The 21,971-nt window shown below is 42.2% G+C and overlaps 2 protein-coding genes across 5 annotated transcripts in view; one reads left to right on the plus strand and one right to left on the minus strand.

Annotated features, from left to right (window-relative positions):
• The window catches only part of PPP2R2D (protein phosphatase 2 regulatory subunit Bdelta), a 31,469-nt gene extending 27,386 nt beyond the window's left edge, over positions 1-4,083 (plus strand). For all 4 annotated transcript variants that reach the window (XM_049811385.1, XM_049811387.1, XM_049811388.1 and 1 more), the window contains one exon: positions 1,916-4,083. In XM_049811385.1, coding sequence (XP_049667342.1) covers positions 1,916-2,195 — 280 coding nt within the window. In that variant the 3' untranslated portion in view covers positions 2,196-4,083. The remainder of the gene's footprint in view (positions 1-1,915) is intronic.
• Positions 4,084-10,882: 6,799 nt separating this feature from the next.
• On the minus strand, positions 10,883-21,293 carry BNIP3 (BCL2 interacting protein 3). The gene is made up of 6 exons (XM_049810805.1): positions 21,161-21,293; positions 17,450-17,633; positions 16,202-16,286; positions 13,811-13,917; positions 13,554-13,703; positions 10,883-11,867 (listed from the first exon to the last, which is right to left on the minus strand). The coding sequence occupies exons 1-6, from the start codon at positions 21,195-21,197 to the stop codon at positions 11,816-11,818; spliced, it is 615 nt and encodes a 204-aa protein (XP_049666762.1). The 5' UTR covers positions 21,198-21,293; the 3' UTR covers positions 10,883-11,815.
• Positions 21,294-21,971: the final 678 nt, after the last annotated feature.

A 21,971-nucleotide genomic window follows, 5' to 3' on the forward strand; every position in this document is an offset into this window, starting at 1 on the left:
TGTATATAAGAACGTGCATTGTGTCTTGTAAATTGAATCTTCTTTCCATGTTTTCTGTAGGCTAAAGAAGATAAAACTGTGTTAGATAATCACTCATATTTGTTGCAAACAGTAGAAATATGTCTTGCCTCCAGGTTGTCAAGCATTTTAATCAGATAGCAAAGCTATATATATTGGCACAAATGGTGTATGTTTCCTGTCACTAGTGATGGTAATATTAGCTACCTGTTAAAATGCTTTCAGAAACCATGGATAAGATAGTGGCAGATCTGGATCTTATATCTGCATGCTTTGTCTTGGCTTGCCTTGGGGTTTCTTTTTTTTCTTTTTGTGGAAGGCTTGTGAAGATATCTGAAATACCTAAAACAGTGACTTGTCTGCTACCAAATGCTTGCAAACTGTTCAATGAAAAGGTATCAGTTTTGATTTGATGGTAACAGGATCAGCCTGTGAAACAAGATTTGGCCCAAGTCTATCAAATATTGGAAGAAGAGACGATCCATCACGTAGTTCAGATGGGGACAGTGATCAGGGAAGTCAAATCTCATAAGCTGTGCACAGGAGTCAGCAAACGAAGTGAAACCTACCTACATTGCTATTGCAATGATAGTTGAGTTTGCATGTACTGCTACGTGCCACTTGCATACTAATTTAAGCAAACAATATTAAAGAAAATTGGTTACTCTAAATACCAGGTTGCAAGTGGCTGAGGTTGCAGTTGGCTTTGAGTTATTGAGAAGAGAAATACTGTCGGTCAGTTTACAAAAAAGAAATTGCTAGCAATATTTACAGTATCTAACATAAAATGCATAAAAGAAGTGGTGTATGTTTTTCACTAAGCTAAAATGCAAAGAAACTGACCCTTATTTCTATGTGGTTTGGGTTTTTTTTCTTTTCAAGCACCCCTAGTCAGTCTTTTTTGGAGGACGGGGGGAGGGAGAATGGGTCAAAGCAAGGTCATCTCATTTGAACATATTATAATAACATAAGTTGTCATGGAAGTTGTGATGGTCACCTCCCTTTGAAAAAGAAAAAAATATTTCACTCAGTGCATTTCCTAGGACAATCTGAGTGGTATATGTTGTGGTAATAGTAGCTCATTCTCCTCCTAGTCATTAATTTTTTAATGCCACAAAGACAATGCATATCGGCAAATAAGACGACAAGGGTGAGGTGCCTGCAATTTTAACAGTCTGTGGGACTTCTGCCTTGTGGGAAGTGGCTTTTCAGTTTCAAGTGGTAGAGATAAGTGTTCAATACGGAAAATAATGACCAATTCGGCCTCAATTTCAGGCATATTTTTTGAGAGCTACAAACAAGCTGTTGTTTGGAAGTTAGATACATGAAAGCATTTTCAGATGCAAATTTTTCTCTGCCTTGTTCAAAAGCAAATTTGATACTGTACAGAAACTCTGAATTGTTTCTGCAGGGCTGCATCAGACATTTGCACAAGGGGCTGCTTTTACTGATTCAAGACAAATTTTTGTAATTAATCCATTGGTTTGCTCATGGTCAACACGTGCACAGGGCAAAGGCAGGCACTTTCATTTGTGGTAATGAAGCAGTTTACAATGGCTTTGCTTCCACCATGACTTTTGTTGCCGCAGGATAAAAGGATAGAGTAGCAATGGGAAAACCCGCTTTGCTCACATTAAGATGAACAAAGCATAAGACTGCTGCTGAGTGCTGGTGGGAGGAGGTGGGAACCAGGGGAAGAGAAAGTGGTGGAGTGGAAGCAGTGCTGAAGTCCAAACGGAATTGAGCAAAGGTACACATCAGAGAGGAAGAGTGTAATGCCGCATACTGGTCGTGAAGTTGGTCTGATAGTCTGCTTGTGCGTAAGACGGATAAGGTGGGGGTTGAATACTGTTTCTGGAAACCTAGTAAGATTTGCCTTTCTTCTGCTTTTAAACAGTGCTATCATGACCGGATCTTACAACAACTTCTTTAGAATGTTTGACCGAAACACGCGACGGGATATCACTCTAGAAGCATCCAGGGAGAGCAGCAAACCTCGTGCCATCTTAAAGCCACGTAAAGTGTGTACAGGTGGTAAAAGAAAGAAGGATGAAATAAGCGTTGACAGTCTGGACTTCAACAAGAAGATTCTTCATACAGCATGGCATCCCATGGAGAACATCATTGCTGTAGCTGCCACCAATAATTTGTATATATTCCAGGACAAAATTAACTAAAGATGACTTACTTGAGGACAGAGTCGTCGTCTTGCATAGTTAAGCTCATTTGTTTATCTGTAAAAGAGAAGGCCTTGTTGTCCTACCAGTGAAGAACATTGATGCACTTACTTCCCTTTAGATAAAGGAGAGGATCTGGCCTGGTTTTTGAGTTCATGGTGTAGTTCTGCCTTCAGTGGGGGTAGGGAATGTCAGTCACAATTTTCTGGGAGAAACCCTCTAGAGGCAGAATTGATGGACAGTGCTCAAAAGGCCAATACTCAAAACAAATGTATTTATTTAAGTCTGAGCCTTCCTTTCCAGTTTATAGACCAAAAATTTAACACCCAAGAAGAAAAATTGTCATAAAAATGTAATTTCTATCTCTCGCGCTCTTTCTCTGCTGTAATATTTGGGCCTTTCAAAACATATATTGTGCTTAATGCCTGTAAACATTCCTCCTCTGGCCTGTATCTAGGCTTAGGTGTTTTTACCTTTGAGCACTTAGGTAGGTCTTGAGTTGGGTTCATAGACAGGTTTCCATGAATATTTACTCACCAACTGTATCTATAACCACACCTTCTGGTGTAAACCACTTAATAAAATAACAAACTATAAAAACTGTTTTTAAATCTGAAGGTATGTATTCAGTCTTTTTATTTTTTTATTGCATGTACTGAGATTGTGCAAAATAATCCTGATGGGCAGATTTGACAATGTTTGCCCCAAAACATTGATTTTTGGCAGACTAATACAAACTTTTTTGTGTAGTATTTCAAATTCTAAATTTAGAGTTTCCATGAAATTGTCATTTAGTTTTAAGTTGCACTGGTTTTCTTGTAACACTATCTGTGTACCAAGTAGGAGATTGAAAAGGTTAGTATAAAGACATCCACAGCCTTAATAGAAAGTGACCACCTTGCACAGAAGGGAAAACAAAACACTGAACAGATTTTCTTCTTTGAAGATAAAAATTCAGTTTATCTGATGCCTCTCAATGTTAGATAGAGACATACCTTACGTGCATTATGTTTTTTAACCTTTTTAGTATTTGTCATGAAGATATAGTTTATTTTAAATATTTGGCATAATATATTGTATTTCAGATTGCAGTTCAAGCCAGCAAAAAAACCCCAAACCTTTCTTGATTATGCCAAGCAGCAACACAGCTTCATAGACGTGGGCACGTTCTGACTTTAACACTGAGGTGTAGGAAAACACTGAGGCCATGAGCTGGTGTTAACTGCGGTTGTTGTAACTCTGTTCTTCTAACTTTTTTTTTTTTTTAAGCCTTAGGTACTTTTTTTCCTCCCCCCCCCCTTCAAAGAGGCCTAAAATGCATCAACCTTCTCTTCACCCTAGACTAGCCTGGGTGAGAAACTGTTCCTGAAGCTGTTGCAGCACGTTTTAGTAGCATCGAGTAGCTAGACGTTACACTCTATGAAATGTGCCTGCAAATTAGAAATTCTTGCTGAAAAACAAGATCCCCTGAGCTTCCCAGAGGCAATACAGAAGTGTGGTTTACACTCCATTTTTCTTAAAATGAAGGTGTATTATGATTATGGAATCAGATCTGCATATGTAAGAGCAAAATGTCTCTGTTCTTACCCTCCCGATCAATGTCCATAGAGTGCCACTCTTGTTCACGGTAAGCTAGTAAGTACAACTAACTTTGAGGTTCTACAAATAAAGTTTAAATTTAAAAAAAAAAAAAAAAAACAAAAACCTTATACTGTATATTGGTTGTGACACTATTTGAAAATCTTGAAATGTGGAACTTCTGGGTCACTAAAGCGTTAGATTTGACCTTGTTCCTAAAATACATAATAGAGCTAATACAATGGGATTGTACATACTTGTTCAATTATTTTGACCAAAAAGTTTAATAAATTTTAAATGTTTACCTGGACTTGCTCTGTGTATTTTGACAACTTTTTCTTCCATTTGTTAGGTAATTGGCCAAATGAGCCAACCTGAAGATTGTTTGTATTTCCATTTTAAATGATTAGTTTTTGAATGGTCATACCTCTAACTCAGAAAGTTGTCTGTTCATATTCAGTGAATATATTAGTGCTGTCTATTTTTGATCTATTTTTTCAGCAAATGTAAGTGGAATATGAGTAAAAAGAAAAAGGATATGATGAAATCTTCTATTATATAAAACATGATTTGCTTGTACCACTTTCAATTAAATAGTTTTTGATGATTCATGAAATTTTTATCATTTCATTTTATCTAAACACAGATTTTATTGTCAATTCGATAAAATTACTGTTTTTTCAGATACTTGCCCCAAACCACCCTTGACTTCTGGGACCAGTTCAAGAGCATTGTGCTACTCGCACATGCAATACCCTGAACGGTTGACTTCCAGGAGATGGAGCATCTTGTTGGTAACGCGTGGCAGGGATCTTGTGTTAGTAGCGCGGGGCTTCCACACATGGAAAAACCCCTACGGGCGCCTTCTGACAGGCTGTGGGCTATGTGCAACACACAGATCCCCTGTTCTGCAAGTATCTCCTAGCAGCAAGGTAACTGCAGGCCTCAGCTGTTTTTGAGGAAATAACTGAGGAGAGCAGAAGTTGTCTGTACTAGAAATTAGAGGTAAGATTTTTTGAAATGTGTTTTTAAAGTCACTTCCTTTGGTACAATGAATCCTTAATGCCCCATTAACTAGGGCTGAAGCGAGCGCTGCATATCGGAGGCAGTTTCTGTAAACCTGAGGGAGAGTTTGTACGTAATCCTCGCTTCACAGAGCTTGTGCGTGTGTTTTAAATCAGCATAGTTGTTGTTTAGTGAGCAGAAAGCGGGCATCTGTGGTAACTAACCACCAGTTATAGGATGAAAAAGTGTTGGGAGAAGATGAACCACTCTCTCAAAGCTCTGCTGCTTCCTTCGGGGATGGGTTTGGAAATTGCAGGAATGGGATTTAAGATTAAACTCTGAATTCCATTGTCATTTTACACTGAGCACAAACACACGCAGATTGAGAGAGTCAGACTTCCTCATGGAAATGCCAAGTGACTCCAGAAAAAACATGTTGGGAAGGTGAAGTAAAGTAAGAAATGGGGGGGGTGTATAAATACAGCCCTGGGGGCTCTGCCGAGGGCTGGGGGCTTCAGCACTGACGCACAGTGGTTTCTGAAAAGCAGGACCTGGAATAGGCGCATCTGGGGATCAGCTCCTGCCCCTGTGCTGGTGGCTGTCGGTGTGCCGGGACTGAGGCTGGTGAGGGGTGCTGCACATGGCTGAAGGACAGCTGAAACACGTTTTACAACCTGATGAAATAAAATGTGCTTCCTTAGAGTTCAGGCACTTAATTTGTTCTAATTTCCCAGGGAAAGGAAATCAGGAGGTAGTGAGGGAGCTTGCCAGCCCTCACCCAGGCTCCCTCCCCGCGGTTAGAGAACAGGGACGTTTGTGACTGTGAACCATGCAGGGCATGGTTCCGTGCAGTCTGTGATCTCTCCTGTGAGGTGGCCATCCTCCAGACTAATCTGGCGTTTTATGTGTTATGTTCTAGAACACTATTTTTAGGCTCCAAAGTCAGAGAAATTGTTTCTGTCGAGCTTTTGACCAAAGGTCTTTGTTCTGTACCCTGCCCAAAGGCTGTATCTAGAAATGAAGTCACCTTTTAGACTCCCTGGCAGGCATGCAAGGACTTTCCCATGGAACTGCCTGGTCCTGGAATTACAGAAGGGGGGTGAGCAATATTTTCCTATGCCCATGATTACCCCTGCATCGCCAAATAAAACCTGGCGTGGTGGGTTTGGTTTTTTTTCTCTCTTGAACTGTTTCCAGCTCCTGGCTGTTGGAGCAGCTCTGGCAGCAGCTCTCTGGAGGCCAGTGTTTGGGTTGGGGGACAATCCCCCATCTCCCCAGGTGGGACCTGGGAATATGAGCAAGCGTTGCCTTGTGAGCAGGAATTAATAACCCGGCAGCCACCAGGTATCCAGCTGTGCTGACAGCCTGCAGCCAGGAGCAGGAACCCCAGATGTCTGAATTCACAACACGTACTTCAGGTGAACGTTTAGGGAATTAAAATGCAGTGAGATGGCTGCTGCTGGATCCCTCCCCTCGCAGATGGCACGGGAGCCAGCAAGGGGCTTACACTGGAGGGGCGAGGGGAAAAGGGAGGGCCAGTCTTCCATCTGGTCAGCGTGATGCATATTTGTTCAGCTGTAGGTAAAATACTTGGGGGTTGTTTGTCCTGTTGTTTGCATCCAGGGTTTGTGATGGGCTGAAAGGGCGCCATGCTCACCAGGCTGGGTAAGAGGAACGAGCCTGACTCTTCCCTGGTCCGAGTGATGGTGACGTGGTGTCTGAGCCGCTCCAAAGTGCGAGCTGTAACTCGGAGCAAACGTGCGTGTGGCTCTTCGTTGATGCTGAGCGCTGGGCAGCACGTGGACACACAGGTGGCTGCGGCCATCGGTGTCCCATTAACTCACTTTTGATGTAAAGGTCTTTTCCTGCCTTACACCAAATTTGATCCAAACTCTGGTGGTGCTTACAAAACTGGTGGCAAGAAGCTACGTTAAGCCTTGATGAGTAAGAACTTCACAGGCTCATTTGAGTAGACAAGCGTCTGTGTGTGGCTGAGCTGCTAACGGGGGAACAGCTGAAGGTCCCCTGGGGTCTGGCTGCTGGGGGACACTTGGGAGGAGGCAGCTCTTGCGCTGCGGAGCTCTCCCTGGGCTGGGGGTCTGTGCGGCTCCGGGCGGTGTTCATAAGTGGCTCCTGGAAGGAAACCTCCACCTCCGTGCAAACTGCGGGGTGTGAGGAGTCTGCAGAGAACAGAAACTGGTTTTGCAGTAAATGCCCTCTGTTGCAGCATCCTTGAAAGCTTCGGTCTTAGAGCTCAGCTTCTCTCTTTACCTTTGCTGGCTCTTGATGGAGGCCTTTGTACGTTGAGCTTACCCAGACACTGGCCCTCCTCGCAGCCTCCTTTGTGGTTATAAATAGTGTGTGCGATGCATCCCATGTGTCCCAGAGCTGTCAGCTTGGCCTCCGACTCTGCTCGTTGCTGCTGAGGATTGCTTTCCACTAGTAGAGCAAAGCATGCTGAAATGCAAAGCTTTAAACCCAGGCAGAGAAAATGCTTTAAGACTGCAAGGAACTGATTGCTGCTCTGGAGCAAGGTTTCTGCTGCAAGCCTTGAGAGCCTTTGGTGATACCTGCATGGGACTCTAGAAAATGCTGGGATCCATAACAATTCTCTCGTGACTTTCTTTTCATATTTGGTAAGTTTTTAATACCACAGTTTCACTGACCATATTTCTTGCGCAAAAGTACACAAGCCCTCGGTGTGCCCTGAGCTAGCTGCTGCTGTCATGAGCCTGAAAGCAGTCAAACAGACCACGACGAGCTCAGCTTTGAATAGGGCTGGCTGCCTCCTGCAAGCCTGTGCCCCTGCTGAAGCTTTGCTGTGCCAGCCTGGGCTTCCTACCCTGTGCCTGTGGCTGGTGTCCTCCTGTCTGTCCTTTGGGCTAGGTCTGCCCGCGGTGGGGGCTGACCCTGGCAAAGGGGACCCTCCCTGGGGAAGGTGGAGGGAGCTGCAGACACCTTGGGTCCACAGCTGGAAGCACAACTGGGAATGAGGTTTGTTAAATGAGTTCTGATGAGTTCTAGTCATTCGTGTGTCTCTAAAAAGACAAAGCTCCTTGGACTGGAACTGTGCTGTACTTAAAATGGTACTTATTTATGCTGTGACCTCTTATTTTTTTAAAGAAAATAAGTTTAGTTGCAAAATTGACTGAATTTTCCATTTCCCCTGGTATGAAGTGTGAGGATCAAACAGCTTGAAGTCTTCAGTGCAGATTTTGTCAATATCTAGCATATTAAGGCAGTACTGGGCCATTTCTTTTAGCATTTGTATTTCTTTTGGACTAGTTGTCCACTGCTTCCATGGCTTTAGCAAAGCCTGTGCACTTTAAAGCTGTTATAAAAAATTGATAACTGTGAAACTTGTATGAGGCATCTATTACAGAAATCAATGTTGAAGACACAAAGGCAAAAGGCTGACATTTGACCACAGAAAACTGATGTAGCTCTGTAAGAATGCTTTGACCAATAATTGGATAATGATGTCCAATAGTTTAAATGTACCATGATGACTAGGGTTTGGGGTTTTTTTTAATTAACTTTGCTTCTTTCCATCATGTTAAAAATAATTATTATATATTCAGTGGTTCAGCTTGGATCAGGGCAGCCTAAGAAGTTGCTGCCACAAGCACAAACCTCCGATACAGATGTTGACTGTCTGATGTTCTTCTAGGTGTTTCACACATTGTTTTTTCTGAAATGGGTAATCATCACCTTGGGCATGTCATAGAAATATGGTGGAGTGGGTTGAATGTGAGGTTTTCTGAATGATGATCCTAAAAATGTGGATAAACAGAGTGCTAATGGCTGTATGATACTTCCGTAGTCAGCGCTCCGCTACCCAAGTACAGCGTTAGCACCCCTGAGTACACCTTGCTGCTGCGTTCTTGATGAAATATAGAGAATCACAGTCCAGATTATCCACAGAACAAGTATCTATATTTATTACCTTCAACTTTTTGTGATAACTGAAAATGGACAAACTATTTCTGCTTGATAGCTTTAGGAAAATTATCATGCACCTACACATGCACTCTGAAAAAGCTGCTGAAACTATATTCATTCCCTGCAAGATCAGGGACGGAGGATCAGTTCCTCAGAGATGATTATGCACGTAATTCTAATTAAAACCAATGTAAATTAAGAATGAGTAAGGATGAAATGTGTAACTACCTCTAAAACCCTTGTTCATTGTGCCTAAGCTGAAAAAGTTGACTGTCTGCAAAGGTCTGTGGAACAAGAGACTGAGATGACTTTTCTGCCGCCCTCCTTCTCCCCGTTCCTGTCTCGCACTGTTTGCTTTCGCTCGCTCCAGTCTGACCACAGCAATCTTAGTAAGCGTCCAACAAGAACTGAGGGGTTTTCTGGGCTGCGATGACCTGCTGGGCAGGGTACCACACTGCGCAAGATGGAAGTTGTAAAGGCTGATCTATGCCTCTGCATGATACCCATGGGCGTGATCCCAAGGGATAGTGGAGCTGATGGACTAATAATAATAATAGGGGACACTATAACATAAATCACTTCTCATTTCAAAGCAAAGTAGCAATGTAAGGTAGAAATGTTTTCTCAGCAGCTATGAGAGGTAATAGATATGCCACTTATGAAGGTGTTGGTAATGATAAATATATGCAAATAAGTAACATGGTTTACATATACAGAACATTTTTTTCATTTTACTACCTTAATCTGTGGTAACAGTTATACAGGACATGAAAGCCTAACAAGAAAGTTCAGGCTGGCATTCACCTGTTCCAGTTTGCCAAGGTGAGGATACGCTCTGGCTGCTTCTGATTCAACCTTTGCTTTTAGCCTCACACAGGAGCCTGGGCTTGAAGAGTTCCAGCTACTGCAAGGAAGTTAACAAATGCCTACTTTGCAGGTCTGTTAGGGTGGTAATTCTCTTCCTGTCCATACACTATTTCTTTGCATCTGTGTTTAAAAAGAGAAAGGAGAAAAGAACAAAGAACCACTATAATTCCACTATTCACAATAGATACTTTCATACAACTAACTTTGCAATGCAGATAGGAGTACTCAGGTGAGTATTACTTCAGCATAATCCTAAACGCCTTTAACTGTTGCTGTGAATCTTCCTTTTTAAAATACCAGTTGTAGTAGAATATGAACCCAGGGAACTTCCACCACAGTTGGTGTATGTTCACTTTCACTGAAAACAAGAAATACCTAATACCAAGGAACACAGCAAGAACCCTGGTTAAATGAAACATGAACCTGCACATGGGCTGGTGCTCACCAAACACCCTGCTCTACCTGCTGTAATTCAAGGAAAGGTGAGGAGTTGGGCTAGTTGTTAGGGTTTTAGCAGTACTTATAAGGAATCTTTTATTTATATCTGATGTAATGGTATTAAAAAACAAAGTAAATCTTGTTTTTTCAAAGGAGGAAGAAGCAGTTGATCTAACAGTCATTCTGATACCAATGTTTGTAATACTATTTTGGTGCAACACTGAGGTTCAACTCTGCCTGTAGTCAGATAAAAAAAATGCATCCAACAGCACATAGGGGAAGTATTATTCAGAAATTAATAAAATCCTATAAATCCATTTTATTGCACATGTAGACATATAGTAAAAAACCCAAACAGATACTGGTCCATCTGTAAAAGGTGTATGATTAATTCATAGAAGTGAGAACAAGTGATTTACTCCCAGGGAAAACAAAACACATGTACTGGCCTGCACAGCAGCATCCAGTCCTGCAGCCACAGGATGTCGCATGATGGCAGGCCCTGCCCTCTGTATAGTATTACCAGGTGCCCACTAACCACATTTTTACAGGTTCCCTTTCAAGCACAGAAGTAGTCAGTACTGCTAAGTAAGGACAAAAATAAAAGTATAAAGCAAATTTATTTTTAAATGATGACAACAGTACTAAGTAGAATATGTATTGAAAGCTCAGTGAGTTTCTGTTTACTGAGCAACTTCTACCAATAGCTCAGCCATATTGCAGTTTAAGAACAAACACTGAAGTTGCTTTCTATGAAAACATCTTTCTTGTCAGTTACACAGTATGAAACTCATTTTTAAAGACAGAGCCTTATCAGCCACTTTCAAGAGTTACTAGAGAAAAAGGAACAAGAAAACTCTGACTCTACAAGGAACCTTTTTATTTAAATATATAAAACATAATATTTTGGCAAACATTCATTTTCTCCTTAAATAAGGTACAATCACTGAATGAAAAGGCATTCCATTAGTAAAAACAAACAAGCAAGCAACCCTTTTTTAAAATCTATACAAGGATGAGGCAAATAAGATGCAAATTTATTATTTTACAGATAAAAAGACTGAGAAGCAGTAGCCTGCAAGTAGATACAACAGAAGGAACTTCTGTTAATTGGGGAGTTAAATTAACATCTTTGCAAAAGAAGCTACGTATTAGGCACTAAAGTCCAAATTTTAATTCAGGCTGTTGTACATCACACTCCGAACTAGTAAAAACTAATGGAAGTTTCACTCACATGCTAATTCCTTCCAGCTGACTGTGTCTCTCAACATTTCACATATCACACAAATGTGAGAGCACAGTAGGTAAAATCTACATAAGGAAGAAACTGCCTTGAGCAAGGTAAAAGCTTCTCTGAATTCCCATATATAGTACATAAGGCCACACATTGTTTTGGGCTAATCCCTTATTGTCATGATTACAGCAGCAGTGACAAATATTCACATCCATGAAGTACAACAAAACAGCAGTTTAGATGAATACCTAGCTGAATCAGATTGCTGTATTAAAGCTAGGATTGTTTTTAAACATCAAGTTCTTTTAATTTTCAAAGATAGTTCACTACAAAGCAATATAACAGACGTTAATGCATCTGAAAAAAGCTCTATGAATTGATCCAGAAGACTATATACGATACATTAGCTTTAGTGTCTCTTTTCCCATACTTACTAAACAAGAACACATTTACAGAACAAGTACACACTGATCAGGTAGTCATCACTAGCTGCTGTTCACCTCCTGTATTCCCAGATGAGTATTTTCTTTGCTCTGAAACTAGATGTCAGGTGCATTTAAAATGTACTACTTGAAGCTGTGGTTGTAAGGCGTCTTCCAATGTAAATCCTGAGGACCAAGAACACATGGTCAGTGAGTGCTGCATTTCATTTTAAAAAGAACATACAGCATGCAAGGAACACTTTTTTCCCTCATCAGGTTACTAGTTACATAATTTCCAGCAGGAGTAGCAGTGCCAGTTATAATTAAGCAGGCAAAGCAAGTGACTACTATGAAACTTGATTTTCAGTTGCTAGTGACTTTGTGCACACCCTTTTCTAGTAATGCTCCCTGAGCTCTAAGACTGAACAATTCTGTGTAAGCTGTTCAGTTTCAGGAATGCAAGAGTCAGACATAAGTATGTGGTTAGCAAGGACACACTGCTTCAGGTCTCAAAGTCAGATGTTTTATTACATTTTTCCTTTTGTTATCTTAAGTTTTTCCATTTGCTGAATACCTCTGAAATTTGTAAAGCTCTCATTTTACTGTCATCTTCATGTACTTCTTACTATTTCTCTAGTCATTATTTCCCAGCTTAGTATGCTTTCACAGCTGCCCTACATTGCATCTTCTATTCATGTACTTCTTGTAGCTTAAAGAAATTATTATTTTTAAGTGTAACTATTTTACGGATGCTACATTAAGCACTTCCTGAAGATGTGACTTTGTTACTCACTCATTATGGAACTGGAATGATGCAAATTTGCAGCAGTGGTAGAGGTGACCAGGAAGAAAATAAGTACTTACACCACCAAACTTGTTTATTTTGAAAGGAAAATTCCATTATGCTTTTATTCTATCTTGTCCAATTACTCATTTTATTTTTGGAAGGAGTTAAATTAGTCTGTTACTTTTACAGTATTATGTGGCTGAGATCTTGGGTTTGTACAGGAGGATAACCTGTGCCTTCATCCATCCAAAATGATGTATACCACATGGACCACCGAAGGTTTGGGCTGTCCCTCCTTCCAGTTACTGCAGCTGCACAGAGCCCTCCTCTTCCCCTCACTCTCAACTTCCATGGCCTTGATCAGGTTCAGGATTTATGTAAGGGAGTGAGCAGAAAAAGAGCAGGACCAGAGCTAATGACAGGTGTCACCCCAGAACTCATCTGACTTCTCCCTGAGCCCTCCAGTATGGCACAGCATACTGCTGGGAGAACAGCTAGACGTGCCCAGATTCCCAGCGTTTCTTGCTGATATCAGGGAATCTGCCATGCTTAGACACAGGCAAACTCTGATCGTAACTAAAAGGCATTTAATCTTTTCCCTTTAGTCTGTGTTCTGCAGCTGTTTTTAAGAAAGGATCATCTAACCCCTAAATCATCTAAAGAAAACCAATTCCCACTTTGTTTCCTGTCCCCCACCCTCCCAGGTGCAAGTGGAATTTTGAAGTATATTAAATAGTATCTTTTTTCCTTTGCAATTAGTTGTGAGATTAACAGTCATATCTCCAGTGGAACCAAGTATTGTTTAAGTGTAACTATGGTTCATACATATAACTCCTAATTTCACTGCCCCTTAATTTTATTTTGAAAAATTCTCAACTAGTGAGAAAAGCAGAAAAGGAAAACTTAACACATTCAGCAATACCACAAGCAGACAAATAGAAAGCACTTCCTGAATAACTGTATGTCCCCCTTCTATGGAAAAAGTGTATTACCCATCTTTTAGACAAAGAGGCAATTGAGAGTCAGAATTACACCTCAGAGAACACAGGTTAAAAAAATCTACTTTTTTTTTAATTTACACTTACCCTAGTCCAATGGCAAGCAAATGAGAAAGCAGCAGAGATGGAAGAAAAACCTTCAAAAATTCTGCTGAGAATATCCCCCCTTTCTTCATTACACTGGTATTTCTCATGCTGAGAGTAGCTGTGCGCCTGGGATGTTTAAAAAGGAATTCCCTAGTTTTGAGGAAGAAAACACAGTCACAGCATTAACAGATACATATCTAGACTTGTGGAAGTAAAGGCTGCACCCGAGTTCATCCAGAAGAACTGACAGCACTCACTTTGGTGGGATGTTCTCGGGCCTGCTGGACCAATCCCATATCCGATCTATATTCTTCTTCAGGAACCTTTCTACTTCTTTCTTCCTTTCAAGAAAATCTTCTTCAGACTACAACAAACATTATCAAACACTACTCAGAACTACAATAGGTAGGAAGTTAGTACTGCAATACAAAGCTCCTGTTCTTCATCAAAGACCATATGCTAGACTACCTCTGAAGCTCACTTCTATCTCCTCCCACCGGGGACTCTCCATATCCCTTCTACTGAAGTATTTAGATCCTAGATAAAGACAGAGGGAGGAGGGACATCTGTCATCAGAGCAGGATGTGAATGGAAAAGACCATATCCCATATCCATACCCCATATTTGCTTAAGTAAAGACTACCATGGAAATAAAATGCCAGAGCCCTGCATTTAATCCTTACATACAGGATCCAAAAATATCTCCAGTTCACACATCTGACTGACATTTGGCAGAAGAAACTTTTTCCCTGCATTCAAAACTGGAAGTCATACTTATCTGAAGATCCTTGATCAAGCTAACACAAGCCAAGTGAAACTACTTCTAGTCTCAAAGCTACCTGGCTTTTGGGCCAGTATTGGAAATAGGGGTGAAGTGAGCTCAGGTCGACCTGCACACATCTGTGCAGAAAAACACCCCCAAACAAACAGTGGCTTTGTTTTCAAGTGAATTACAGCATAAATGCTGAATAAGAATAGTTTCTTGCTTAATACATGTGCATTAAATGGAGCCAAGGTCTTGTGATAAAAATAGCATCTGATCATAGAATTAAAATAGCTATATATGCAGACATATACGCTTAAGAATAGAAATAAAACTGTCCAGGCAACTTCAATTCTGATGGTTTTCTAACATTTGATTATTTGTTCTCAAAGTCTAATAGCCAGTGCACACTCAGCTACAGATGATAAACAACAGTAATTGAAAGAGGGAAGTGATGGAAGAAATCTGTTTTTTTTTTAAAGTAAGATGCAAGGGTCCTGAGTTCTTACTAGAATTAAAAAAATAACATTGCACATCAGAGCGCAAGTAACTGTTAGTGCTGGTAACTTTTGCCAGTTTATTGTACATCGTACATGTCTTCATGCAGAGGCCCCAAGTGAAATATAATCTTAATTTCTAATTGCTAACTGCTAGCCCTGTAAGAATTAGTCACAGGCACAGAATATACCTTGATTTAATGAGAAAATAGTTTCTCTTTGTATATAAACAGTGCAGGGAGAGTGATTTACTCAAGATAATACACCAAGTCTTTGGAAGAGCAGAGAAATTTACTTAAATACATTTAATACTTTACTCCTCAAAATGTTTTAAGTAAATTTTTTCATACTAAAAGCCAGTATCTAATCACAGTGAAGACTTAAGATTTTAGCCTGTCATCATGCAACAAGCTGTATATCAATAAAACATGGTTAATATATAGTATCCTTTTCCCCACTCTTTTCTCAAATGTATTTACTAATTTTCTTTGCAATTATGTAAACAAATGTACAAAATGAAATGAGATCTAACAGTGAGTTTTTCAAAGCAGCATGTAGAAATGCTAAGTACTAGTTGTTAAAACAAAATGGAATCATAAAGCCATGGCAGTGGTCTGAAAAATGTATGTTATTGGCTGTCACATTTAAGTGACTCTAGGAATTCTTGCTGCTGTCAAGTTCACTTTTTAAATTCATAATGCACCAGTGGTAGTGCATTTAAATAAAATTTCATTGTGGGGGATGCATGAAATGTGCCAAATTGACAGTCAGTGGGGGAAGAGGAAACTTCTGCATGGTAAATTGCCCACAGAACATTAATATTCACATAAATAGCCATGTATATACCCACCCTATCAATGCATTTCCTATATATCTTAATGTAAAATCTGATTGTCTCAATCTGTTAGACTTACATCACAATCGACCTACTGAGTAAAGAATAATGCCCACTTCACAGGACAAATAAGCCATGATACACCTCAGGATCACCAGAAGTTAGAGGCTTAGGACGGTGCTGACTCCAGCTCTCTTGAATTCTAGACTAGTGGTTATGTTTTGGATTGTCTTTTTTTCCTAAAAGCTACTTGTAGGATCTGAAGGTTGGCCTTTTCAACTTGTGGCTTGAAAGAGGCATTTGAAAACCCAACCATTTTAAAAAGACAAGATAGTAGGACACCTAAATCCTTCTGAAATATCTCAGGTTACAGATTAACCAAAAAAAATAATCCATGCAAGTCAGATACAAATACACAAAACCTGATTCTGCAAAGACTATTCTAAGTTATTTAAGTCTCTACATTAGCAGCTTCACCTCTTATTTCCTAATGCTGGTTTTCAAACAATGAGAGTAAGAAATTCTCTCCCCCAAAGCAAGATGAGATTTTTACCTGAAAGCTATTCTTTTCTCCACTGCTGTGACTCTCTATTTCCAAAGCTCTGTGACTGTCCTGAGGTGTCTGGGAACGAGGAGGGCTTGATAAAGAGAGAAGTGCAAGTAAGAAAGAACTCAATAAATTTTTTATGACGTTGTTTATGTTATGCACTAAAAGCTAGTCAATGAAGCTTACATGCACAGTTCTCCCAAAGAGCTACAGTGGCCTGACCATAATTTAAGAGATTAATCTGTCAATAGGTGACATAATCCAGCCATTATATTCAATTAATCTTTGATCTTCTAATGATCTGCCAAGAAGTTTGCTGCACAGAGCTGTTTTTCAGCAGTGCAGAGATATGCCTGTGAGGCTGTACGATTTGGCCCGTGTTACTTATTCAATAACAATGGGCAGCAAATGATGAATAAAGTGGGCTTTGGTTTGAGTTCAGACTAGCCAGATAAGGCTAGGAAGTTCTGCAACCTACTGTCTATTTTGAGTCCTGTAGCTCTTTTTTTTTTTTTTAAATGAACTTTGCACCGTAGACTTCATAGCCCATCAAAATCAAATAAATTCATTAATAACACTGACTGACAATTTGCATCAGATATAAGTTGTTTTGTTGTGTTATACTCCTAGAAATCCATTACGATTTGTAAACTAGATATAGGACAATTCTTTAGCAATTACTTAAGAACTATTAACTGATGTACCTCATTACAAAACACAAGCTGCTTATTATCACCTTTCTCTGACATTCCTGTTGCAGACAGCAGTGTTAGTAGCGCTATATGCTCTTAAGAACAGAACTGACATTGGTTGCACAAGGACTGATCCTTTAGAATGACAGCCACACACGGCTCCAGAGTATTTTATTTACTATAACAAGGCTGGGCTGTTGCCTGTACACGAGCAGCACACCCGTGGGAAGTTCAGCTGCTGCTGCTGGCCTTTATCAGGATACACTAAAAGCCTAAGATGGCATCCTCATGAGACATGACAACTCTCCTAGAGTCCTTTCCCCTGTAATTTCTTTTTGGTTTCAGGACAGGCTTCTACCCAGGCATTACTCTAGTATTTAAATACCAGTCTTTAAATTTGAAATTTTCCTATCTCTTCCTCTCTGCATACGTGTATATGCACATACATATGTAAACACACACATACATAAGCATTTCTGTATTTGCCTTTGCCACTTGTGCATAAAAATGGCTTTGTCTAATAGTGACCTTTACTTTAATTACAATAAAGCATCTTGTTTACCTGTCGCAATGTGAACTTTCTCTTGAACTGCTTCTTCCAGATTCATGTTGAGCATCAAGGAGTATTTTCTCCATGTCACCATTGTGAATGGAAATAGAGGCTGGTACTTGTTCTTGGCTCGTTGGAGTGACAGTGTTTCCACTGCCATTTCCATTACTGCTGAAGTGGAGTTCCACCCAGGAACCTGCTTGGCATAATTGAAAATAGAAGCAGAATAAACCAAGTGATTTTGCATAAAAGGCATGTAAAATATGAGACTGTTGATCCTCCCCAGCATGACATTATAGTATGACATGCAGAAGTACTAGCATTGACATCTCAGCTAATAAACATGGTGAAATGCCAAAACGTGGGGATGCCTTTGTTAGTGAGCTGGAAGTCTCACAGAACTGAAGCTGGTCAGTACATTGCATCTCTTTCTGCAGCTGAAGATCTTTAATTTCAGGATACATTTAATTTTTATTGTTCAACATAGGTGGCAGTCAAACAAAACAATCTCAAGGACTTTCTCTGCCAAAGTTTATTTATTCATTTATTGAAAGTCCAATAACTGTGTTTTGTTTAGCCTTTTCCAGTAAGGATTTTTAGGTGTTACTGTTAAGCAATAGAGGATATGTGGCAACAACTAGATCATGTGTTTGCTACTTGCAGTATATTTAACACAGACAGTCACATGTTGCTTTGTTTTTTTAAGAGTGTGCTGAGTAACAACTCTCTTCTAGGCTAGCAGTAACCAATGCACAAAAGGACCTGTATCTGTTGTCTCATTTATAAATATCAGCTCAAGAGACAGAGAGTATTTGAATTGTATAAATGTCCGTGGAATTTACCTATCTAACATGCTTAGGTGTGCAAACAACAGTGGAAGTAGATAGATGTATTGTGTCCATCCTAGAACAGTTTACAGGAAATGTAACAATAAATACAGGAGAGAGAGGGCAAGTGAAACTCCCAGAATTCTGGTGAGAACAGCAGAAATGATGTCCAAGGCATAAGCATAGAAAGGGAGACAGATAGCGGTGTTTGGACTGTTCCTGCTGAGGAAGGGAAGCTGGGGCAGAGGTCAAGAGAACAGCAGAAGGAATAAAGGAGCAGTTTTAGAGGTATGGAGAAGGGGAGAAGCCAATGCAGAGATCTAGCCTGACATAGAAACGTCAAGTGGAAAAAGATATACCAGTTGTGAAGAGATTGAAGTTTCATAAATTAAATTAAAACAGCAAAAAGCCGAAGTGCTTAATCTGCACTAGTAACATTAATATCTCTCTTCTAAAAAGCCAGATGACCACAGTATCTTTTGAATGGAAACATACTAAGTTACAAGCTTTGAAGAAGCATTTTTCTGGATAGTCTCTTTTACTTCACAACTGGTTTGTTGTTTTGATTGTGTCGTGGTTTAACCCCAGCCAGCAACTAAGCACCAGGCAGCCACTCACTGACTTCCCCCCCACCCAGTGGGATGGGGGAAAGAATCAGAAGGAAAAAGGTGAAACTCACGGGTTGAGATAAGAACAGCTTAATAGAACAGAAAGCAAGAAACTAGTGATAATAACAACAATACTAAAATGACAATAACAATAAAAGATTGGAATATACAAAACAAGTGATGCACAATGCAATTGCTCACCACTCACCGACCAATGCTCAGTTAGTTCCTGAGCAGCAATCCCTCCAGGCCAACTCCCCCCAGTTTATATACTGGCCATGACATCACATGGTATGGAATATCCTTCGGCCAGTTTGGGTCAGCTGTCCTGGCTGTGTCCCCGCTCACCTTCTTGTGCCCCTCCAGCCTTCTTGCTGGCTGGGCATGAGAAGCTGAAAAATCCTTGACTTTAGACTAAACACTACTTAGCAACAACTGAAAACACCAGGGTGTTATCAGTTTTCTTCTCATACTGAATCCAAGACATAAGACTATACAAGCTACTAGAAATAAAATTAATTCTATCCCAGCCAAAACCAGGACAGTTGGTTTGTGGTTTTTTCCCCCTCCACATGACCGTATGTGGTACATGTTTATACCCAGACAAACTTTCCCCTACTCTTTCCCCCAAGACTTATAAAAGCCCAAGTTGTTACCAAACAATGATCACAACCACTGAAGCTTAAATTAAGCTAGTGTCCAGCTGGAGCTCTGGCTCCAGCTACCTTGAGTATCAGCTAGCTCCTAGTCTACTTGCCCTTGCTCCTCAGCACATCCCACCTCAGCTTCTGCTCCTCTGCTTATAAAAGCAGAACGACTTCATGCTGTGTGGACTGCACTACAATGATTTGTATACATGCTCATAAGCTATTTTCTCCTGTAAAGATGTGTACTATTTGAGGCACACTCACATTTCAACAATCATCAGCACCCCAGACAAACATAACTGCTTCATACAGCAAACTAACACTACCTACTGAAATCTTACTGGATACAGCACAGTGAATGCAGGATAAAACACAGAGAAGATTAAGATTACAACAGAAGTACCTGTGTTTTACACATTTGTTGGGTTTTTTTAGACTTTCTTGAGAATAAGGTTGTGCTAGTGCACTAGGAATGTCCCGTTGTATTATCATTTAAAGATAAAAGAAACCATGTTTTTATGAGGTTGGAAACACAAACAGATAAAAGCACACGTAACATGGCAATGCAAACTGAATAGACCAAGTTGTGGGGAAGGATTTTGAAGAGAATGATCTTGTATGATATTCCAGCCCAGGATACATACTGCGGGAGCGTAGCAGGTCTGGAAATCTTAATTTCTTAACGTATGGCCTTCAAAACCATAAACAAAAAAGTAAAATTCCACAGAAAAATCAGAGTATCTCCTTAAAAAGTCACCGTGTAAGTCACACAATTTAGTACACAGCTGCACACAGATCTTTCACGGGGAAGGTAAATTTCCTTCCGACTTCAGCAAAACGCACCGTACGCGCAATTGACCCTGATCTCTCCTCAAAGGCATATCCCAAACTGCCCGCAGATGGTTTCTTTTGAGGAGGAAGGATCTGCGTTTGACCCAGTGCACAGATCTCACGAAGATCTACGCTAACCCAGCCTTACTTGCCAGTTCGGCTACACAACCGAGACACCAGGGCGTCTTACACTTGACCCGCTCTTCCACCCGAGTCTTCATCTCCCTGCGCGACGAGGAAGCTCTGAGGACGGTTTAACGAGCAACGACTGCCGGGCTGCGGTACGGGCACAGCCGAAGGGTAGAAAAACCCGCCCCGTACCGACGGGGGCTGACCGGGCACAGCGCGCCAGGTCTCGCCTGCCCGCTCCGGGCAGGCACCGACCGGCACCGGAGCGTCCCCCAGGCCCGGCCCCGCCGAGGGACACACCGCCCGAGCACCAAGCCTCCGCGGGGCTGCTCGGACCCGCGGAGGCAGCCGGGCTTCTGGCGCCTTAATGCCCGCAGGACGCTGCCCCGCGGCCTCGCCCCCCGCGAAGCGCCCGCGCCCGGCCAGCGACGGCAGAGCCGCCGCCCGCCCGCCCTCGCCTCCGCGCCCGGCCTCCGGGCAGGCCCGGGACGGCGGCGGCCCGGCCGCCCGCCTCAGCGCCGCGCCGCCCCTGAGGGCGGCGGCGCCGCCCGCGGCCGCGCAGGCCGGCGGGCACCGGGGGAGGGAGGAAGAGAGGGGAGGCCGGACCGCCTCACGGACCCCCGCCACCGACCGCGACGGCCCCAGGCCCGGCCTCCCCTGCCCGCGGCCGCCGGCCCTTACCCTGCAAGTTCTCCTCCTGCGGGCTGAGCCACGACATGGCGCGGCCTCCGCTCTTCTGCCGCCGCGGCGGAGCGACACGCCGGGCTGAGGGAGCTGCGGGGTCGGCGGGACGCGCGGGCACTGACCGCCGCCGCCGCCCGCCTCCGCTCCTGTGCGCACCGCCGCCGTGACGTCAGCGGCCGCCCCGTTCGCATTGGCCGCCGCCGCGGGGCGGGAGGCGGGGGGGCGGGGTCAGGCGGGTCGCGCGCTACCTCAGGCACCGGCGGGCTCCCTCAGGCGCTGCCGCCGTCATGGCGGCGGGGCCGGTGGGGAAGGTTATCTGCGGATCGGAGGATCCGCCAAGCCTCCAGGAGCAACGGGAGAGGTCCCGTGCTGGCCTCCGACCGCAGCCGGAGAGACCGAGCTGAAGAACAGGGTAAATTCCTCAGAGAATTTCTCATTTTCGCGCTCCATACCCGCGCAGCGCTTTACGCGACCCGTACACCACACGCCCACCCGTGTCCCGAAACATGGTTCCCCCTCGCGTGTGGTAACCGAATGCGGTGCTTCTTACATAAAGTTACACAGGGCAAACACAAAGCTCTGCTTCGATTTCAAAGGAAACCAAAGCGCAAGTGCTGGCCTCTAAACCAGTCTCTGATAGCTCTCAAACTAATGGCACAGGGCCTCAAAATAGATAATAATTAATTCCTTCTCTTTTCCAATGTTGGCTAAGGTTGTAATGCCATCCGAGCAGACAGCGGGGGCTCTCTCAATAGGAAACCGCTTAGTAAAGACTAGTGTTGCCATTTGAAATCAGATGCTGATTTAC

The sequence above is a fragment of the Accipiter gentilis genome, chromosome 9 (assembly GCF_929443795.1).
Source record: "Accipiter gentilis chromosome 9, bAccGen1.1, whole genome shotgun sequence".
Taxonomy (NCBI): Eukaryota; Metazoa; Chordata; class Aves; order Accipitriformes; family Accipitridae; genus Astur; species Astur gentilis.

Bases quoted from the DNA above. Each gene is read 5' to 3' on its own strand.
- BNIP3 (XM_049810805.1), bottom strand. From the start codon at position 21,197: ATGTCGTGGCTCAGCCCGCAGGAGGAGAACTTGCAGG. The intron at 13,918-16,201 runs GTAAAAATCTCA...TGTTTGTTGTAG, and splicing joins GAGAAAAGAATAGCTTTCAG to TCTGAAGAAGATTTTCTTGA. The intron at 11,868-13,553 runs GTAAGTGTAAAT...CTTGGTCCTCAG, and splicing joins TTGCTTGCCATTGGACTAGG to GATTTACATTGGAAGACGCC.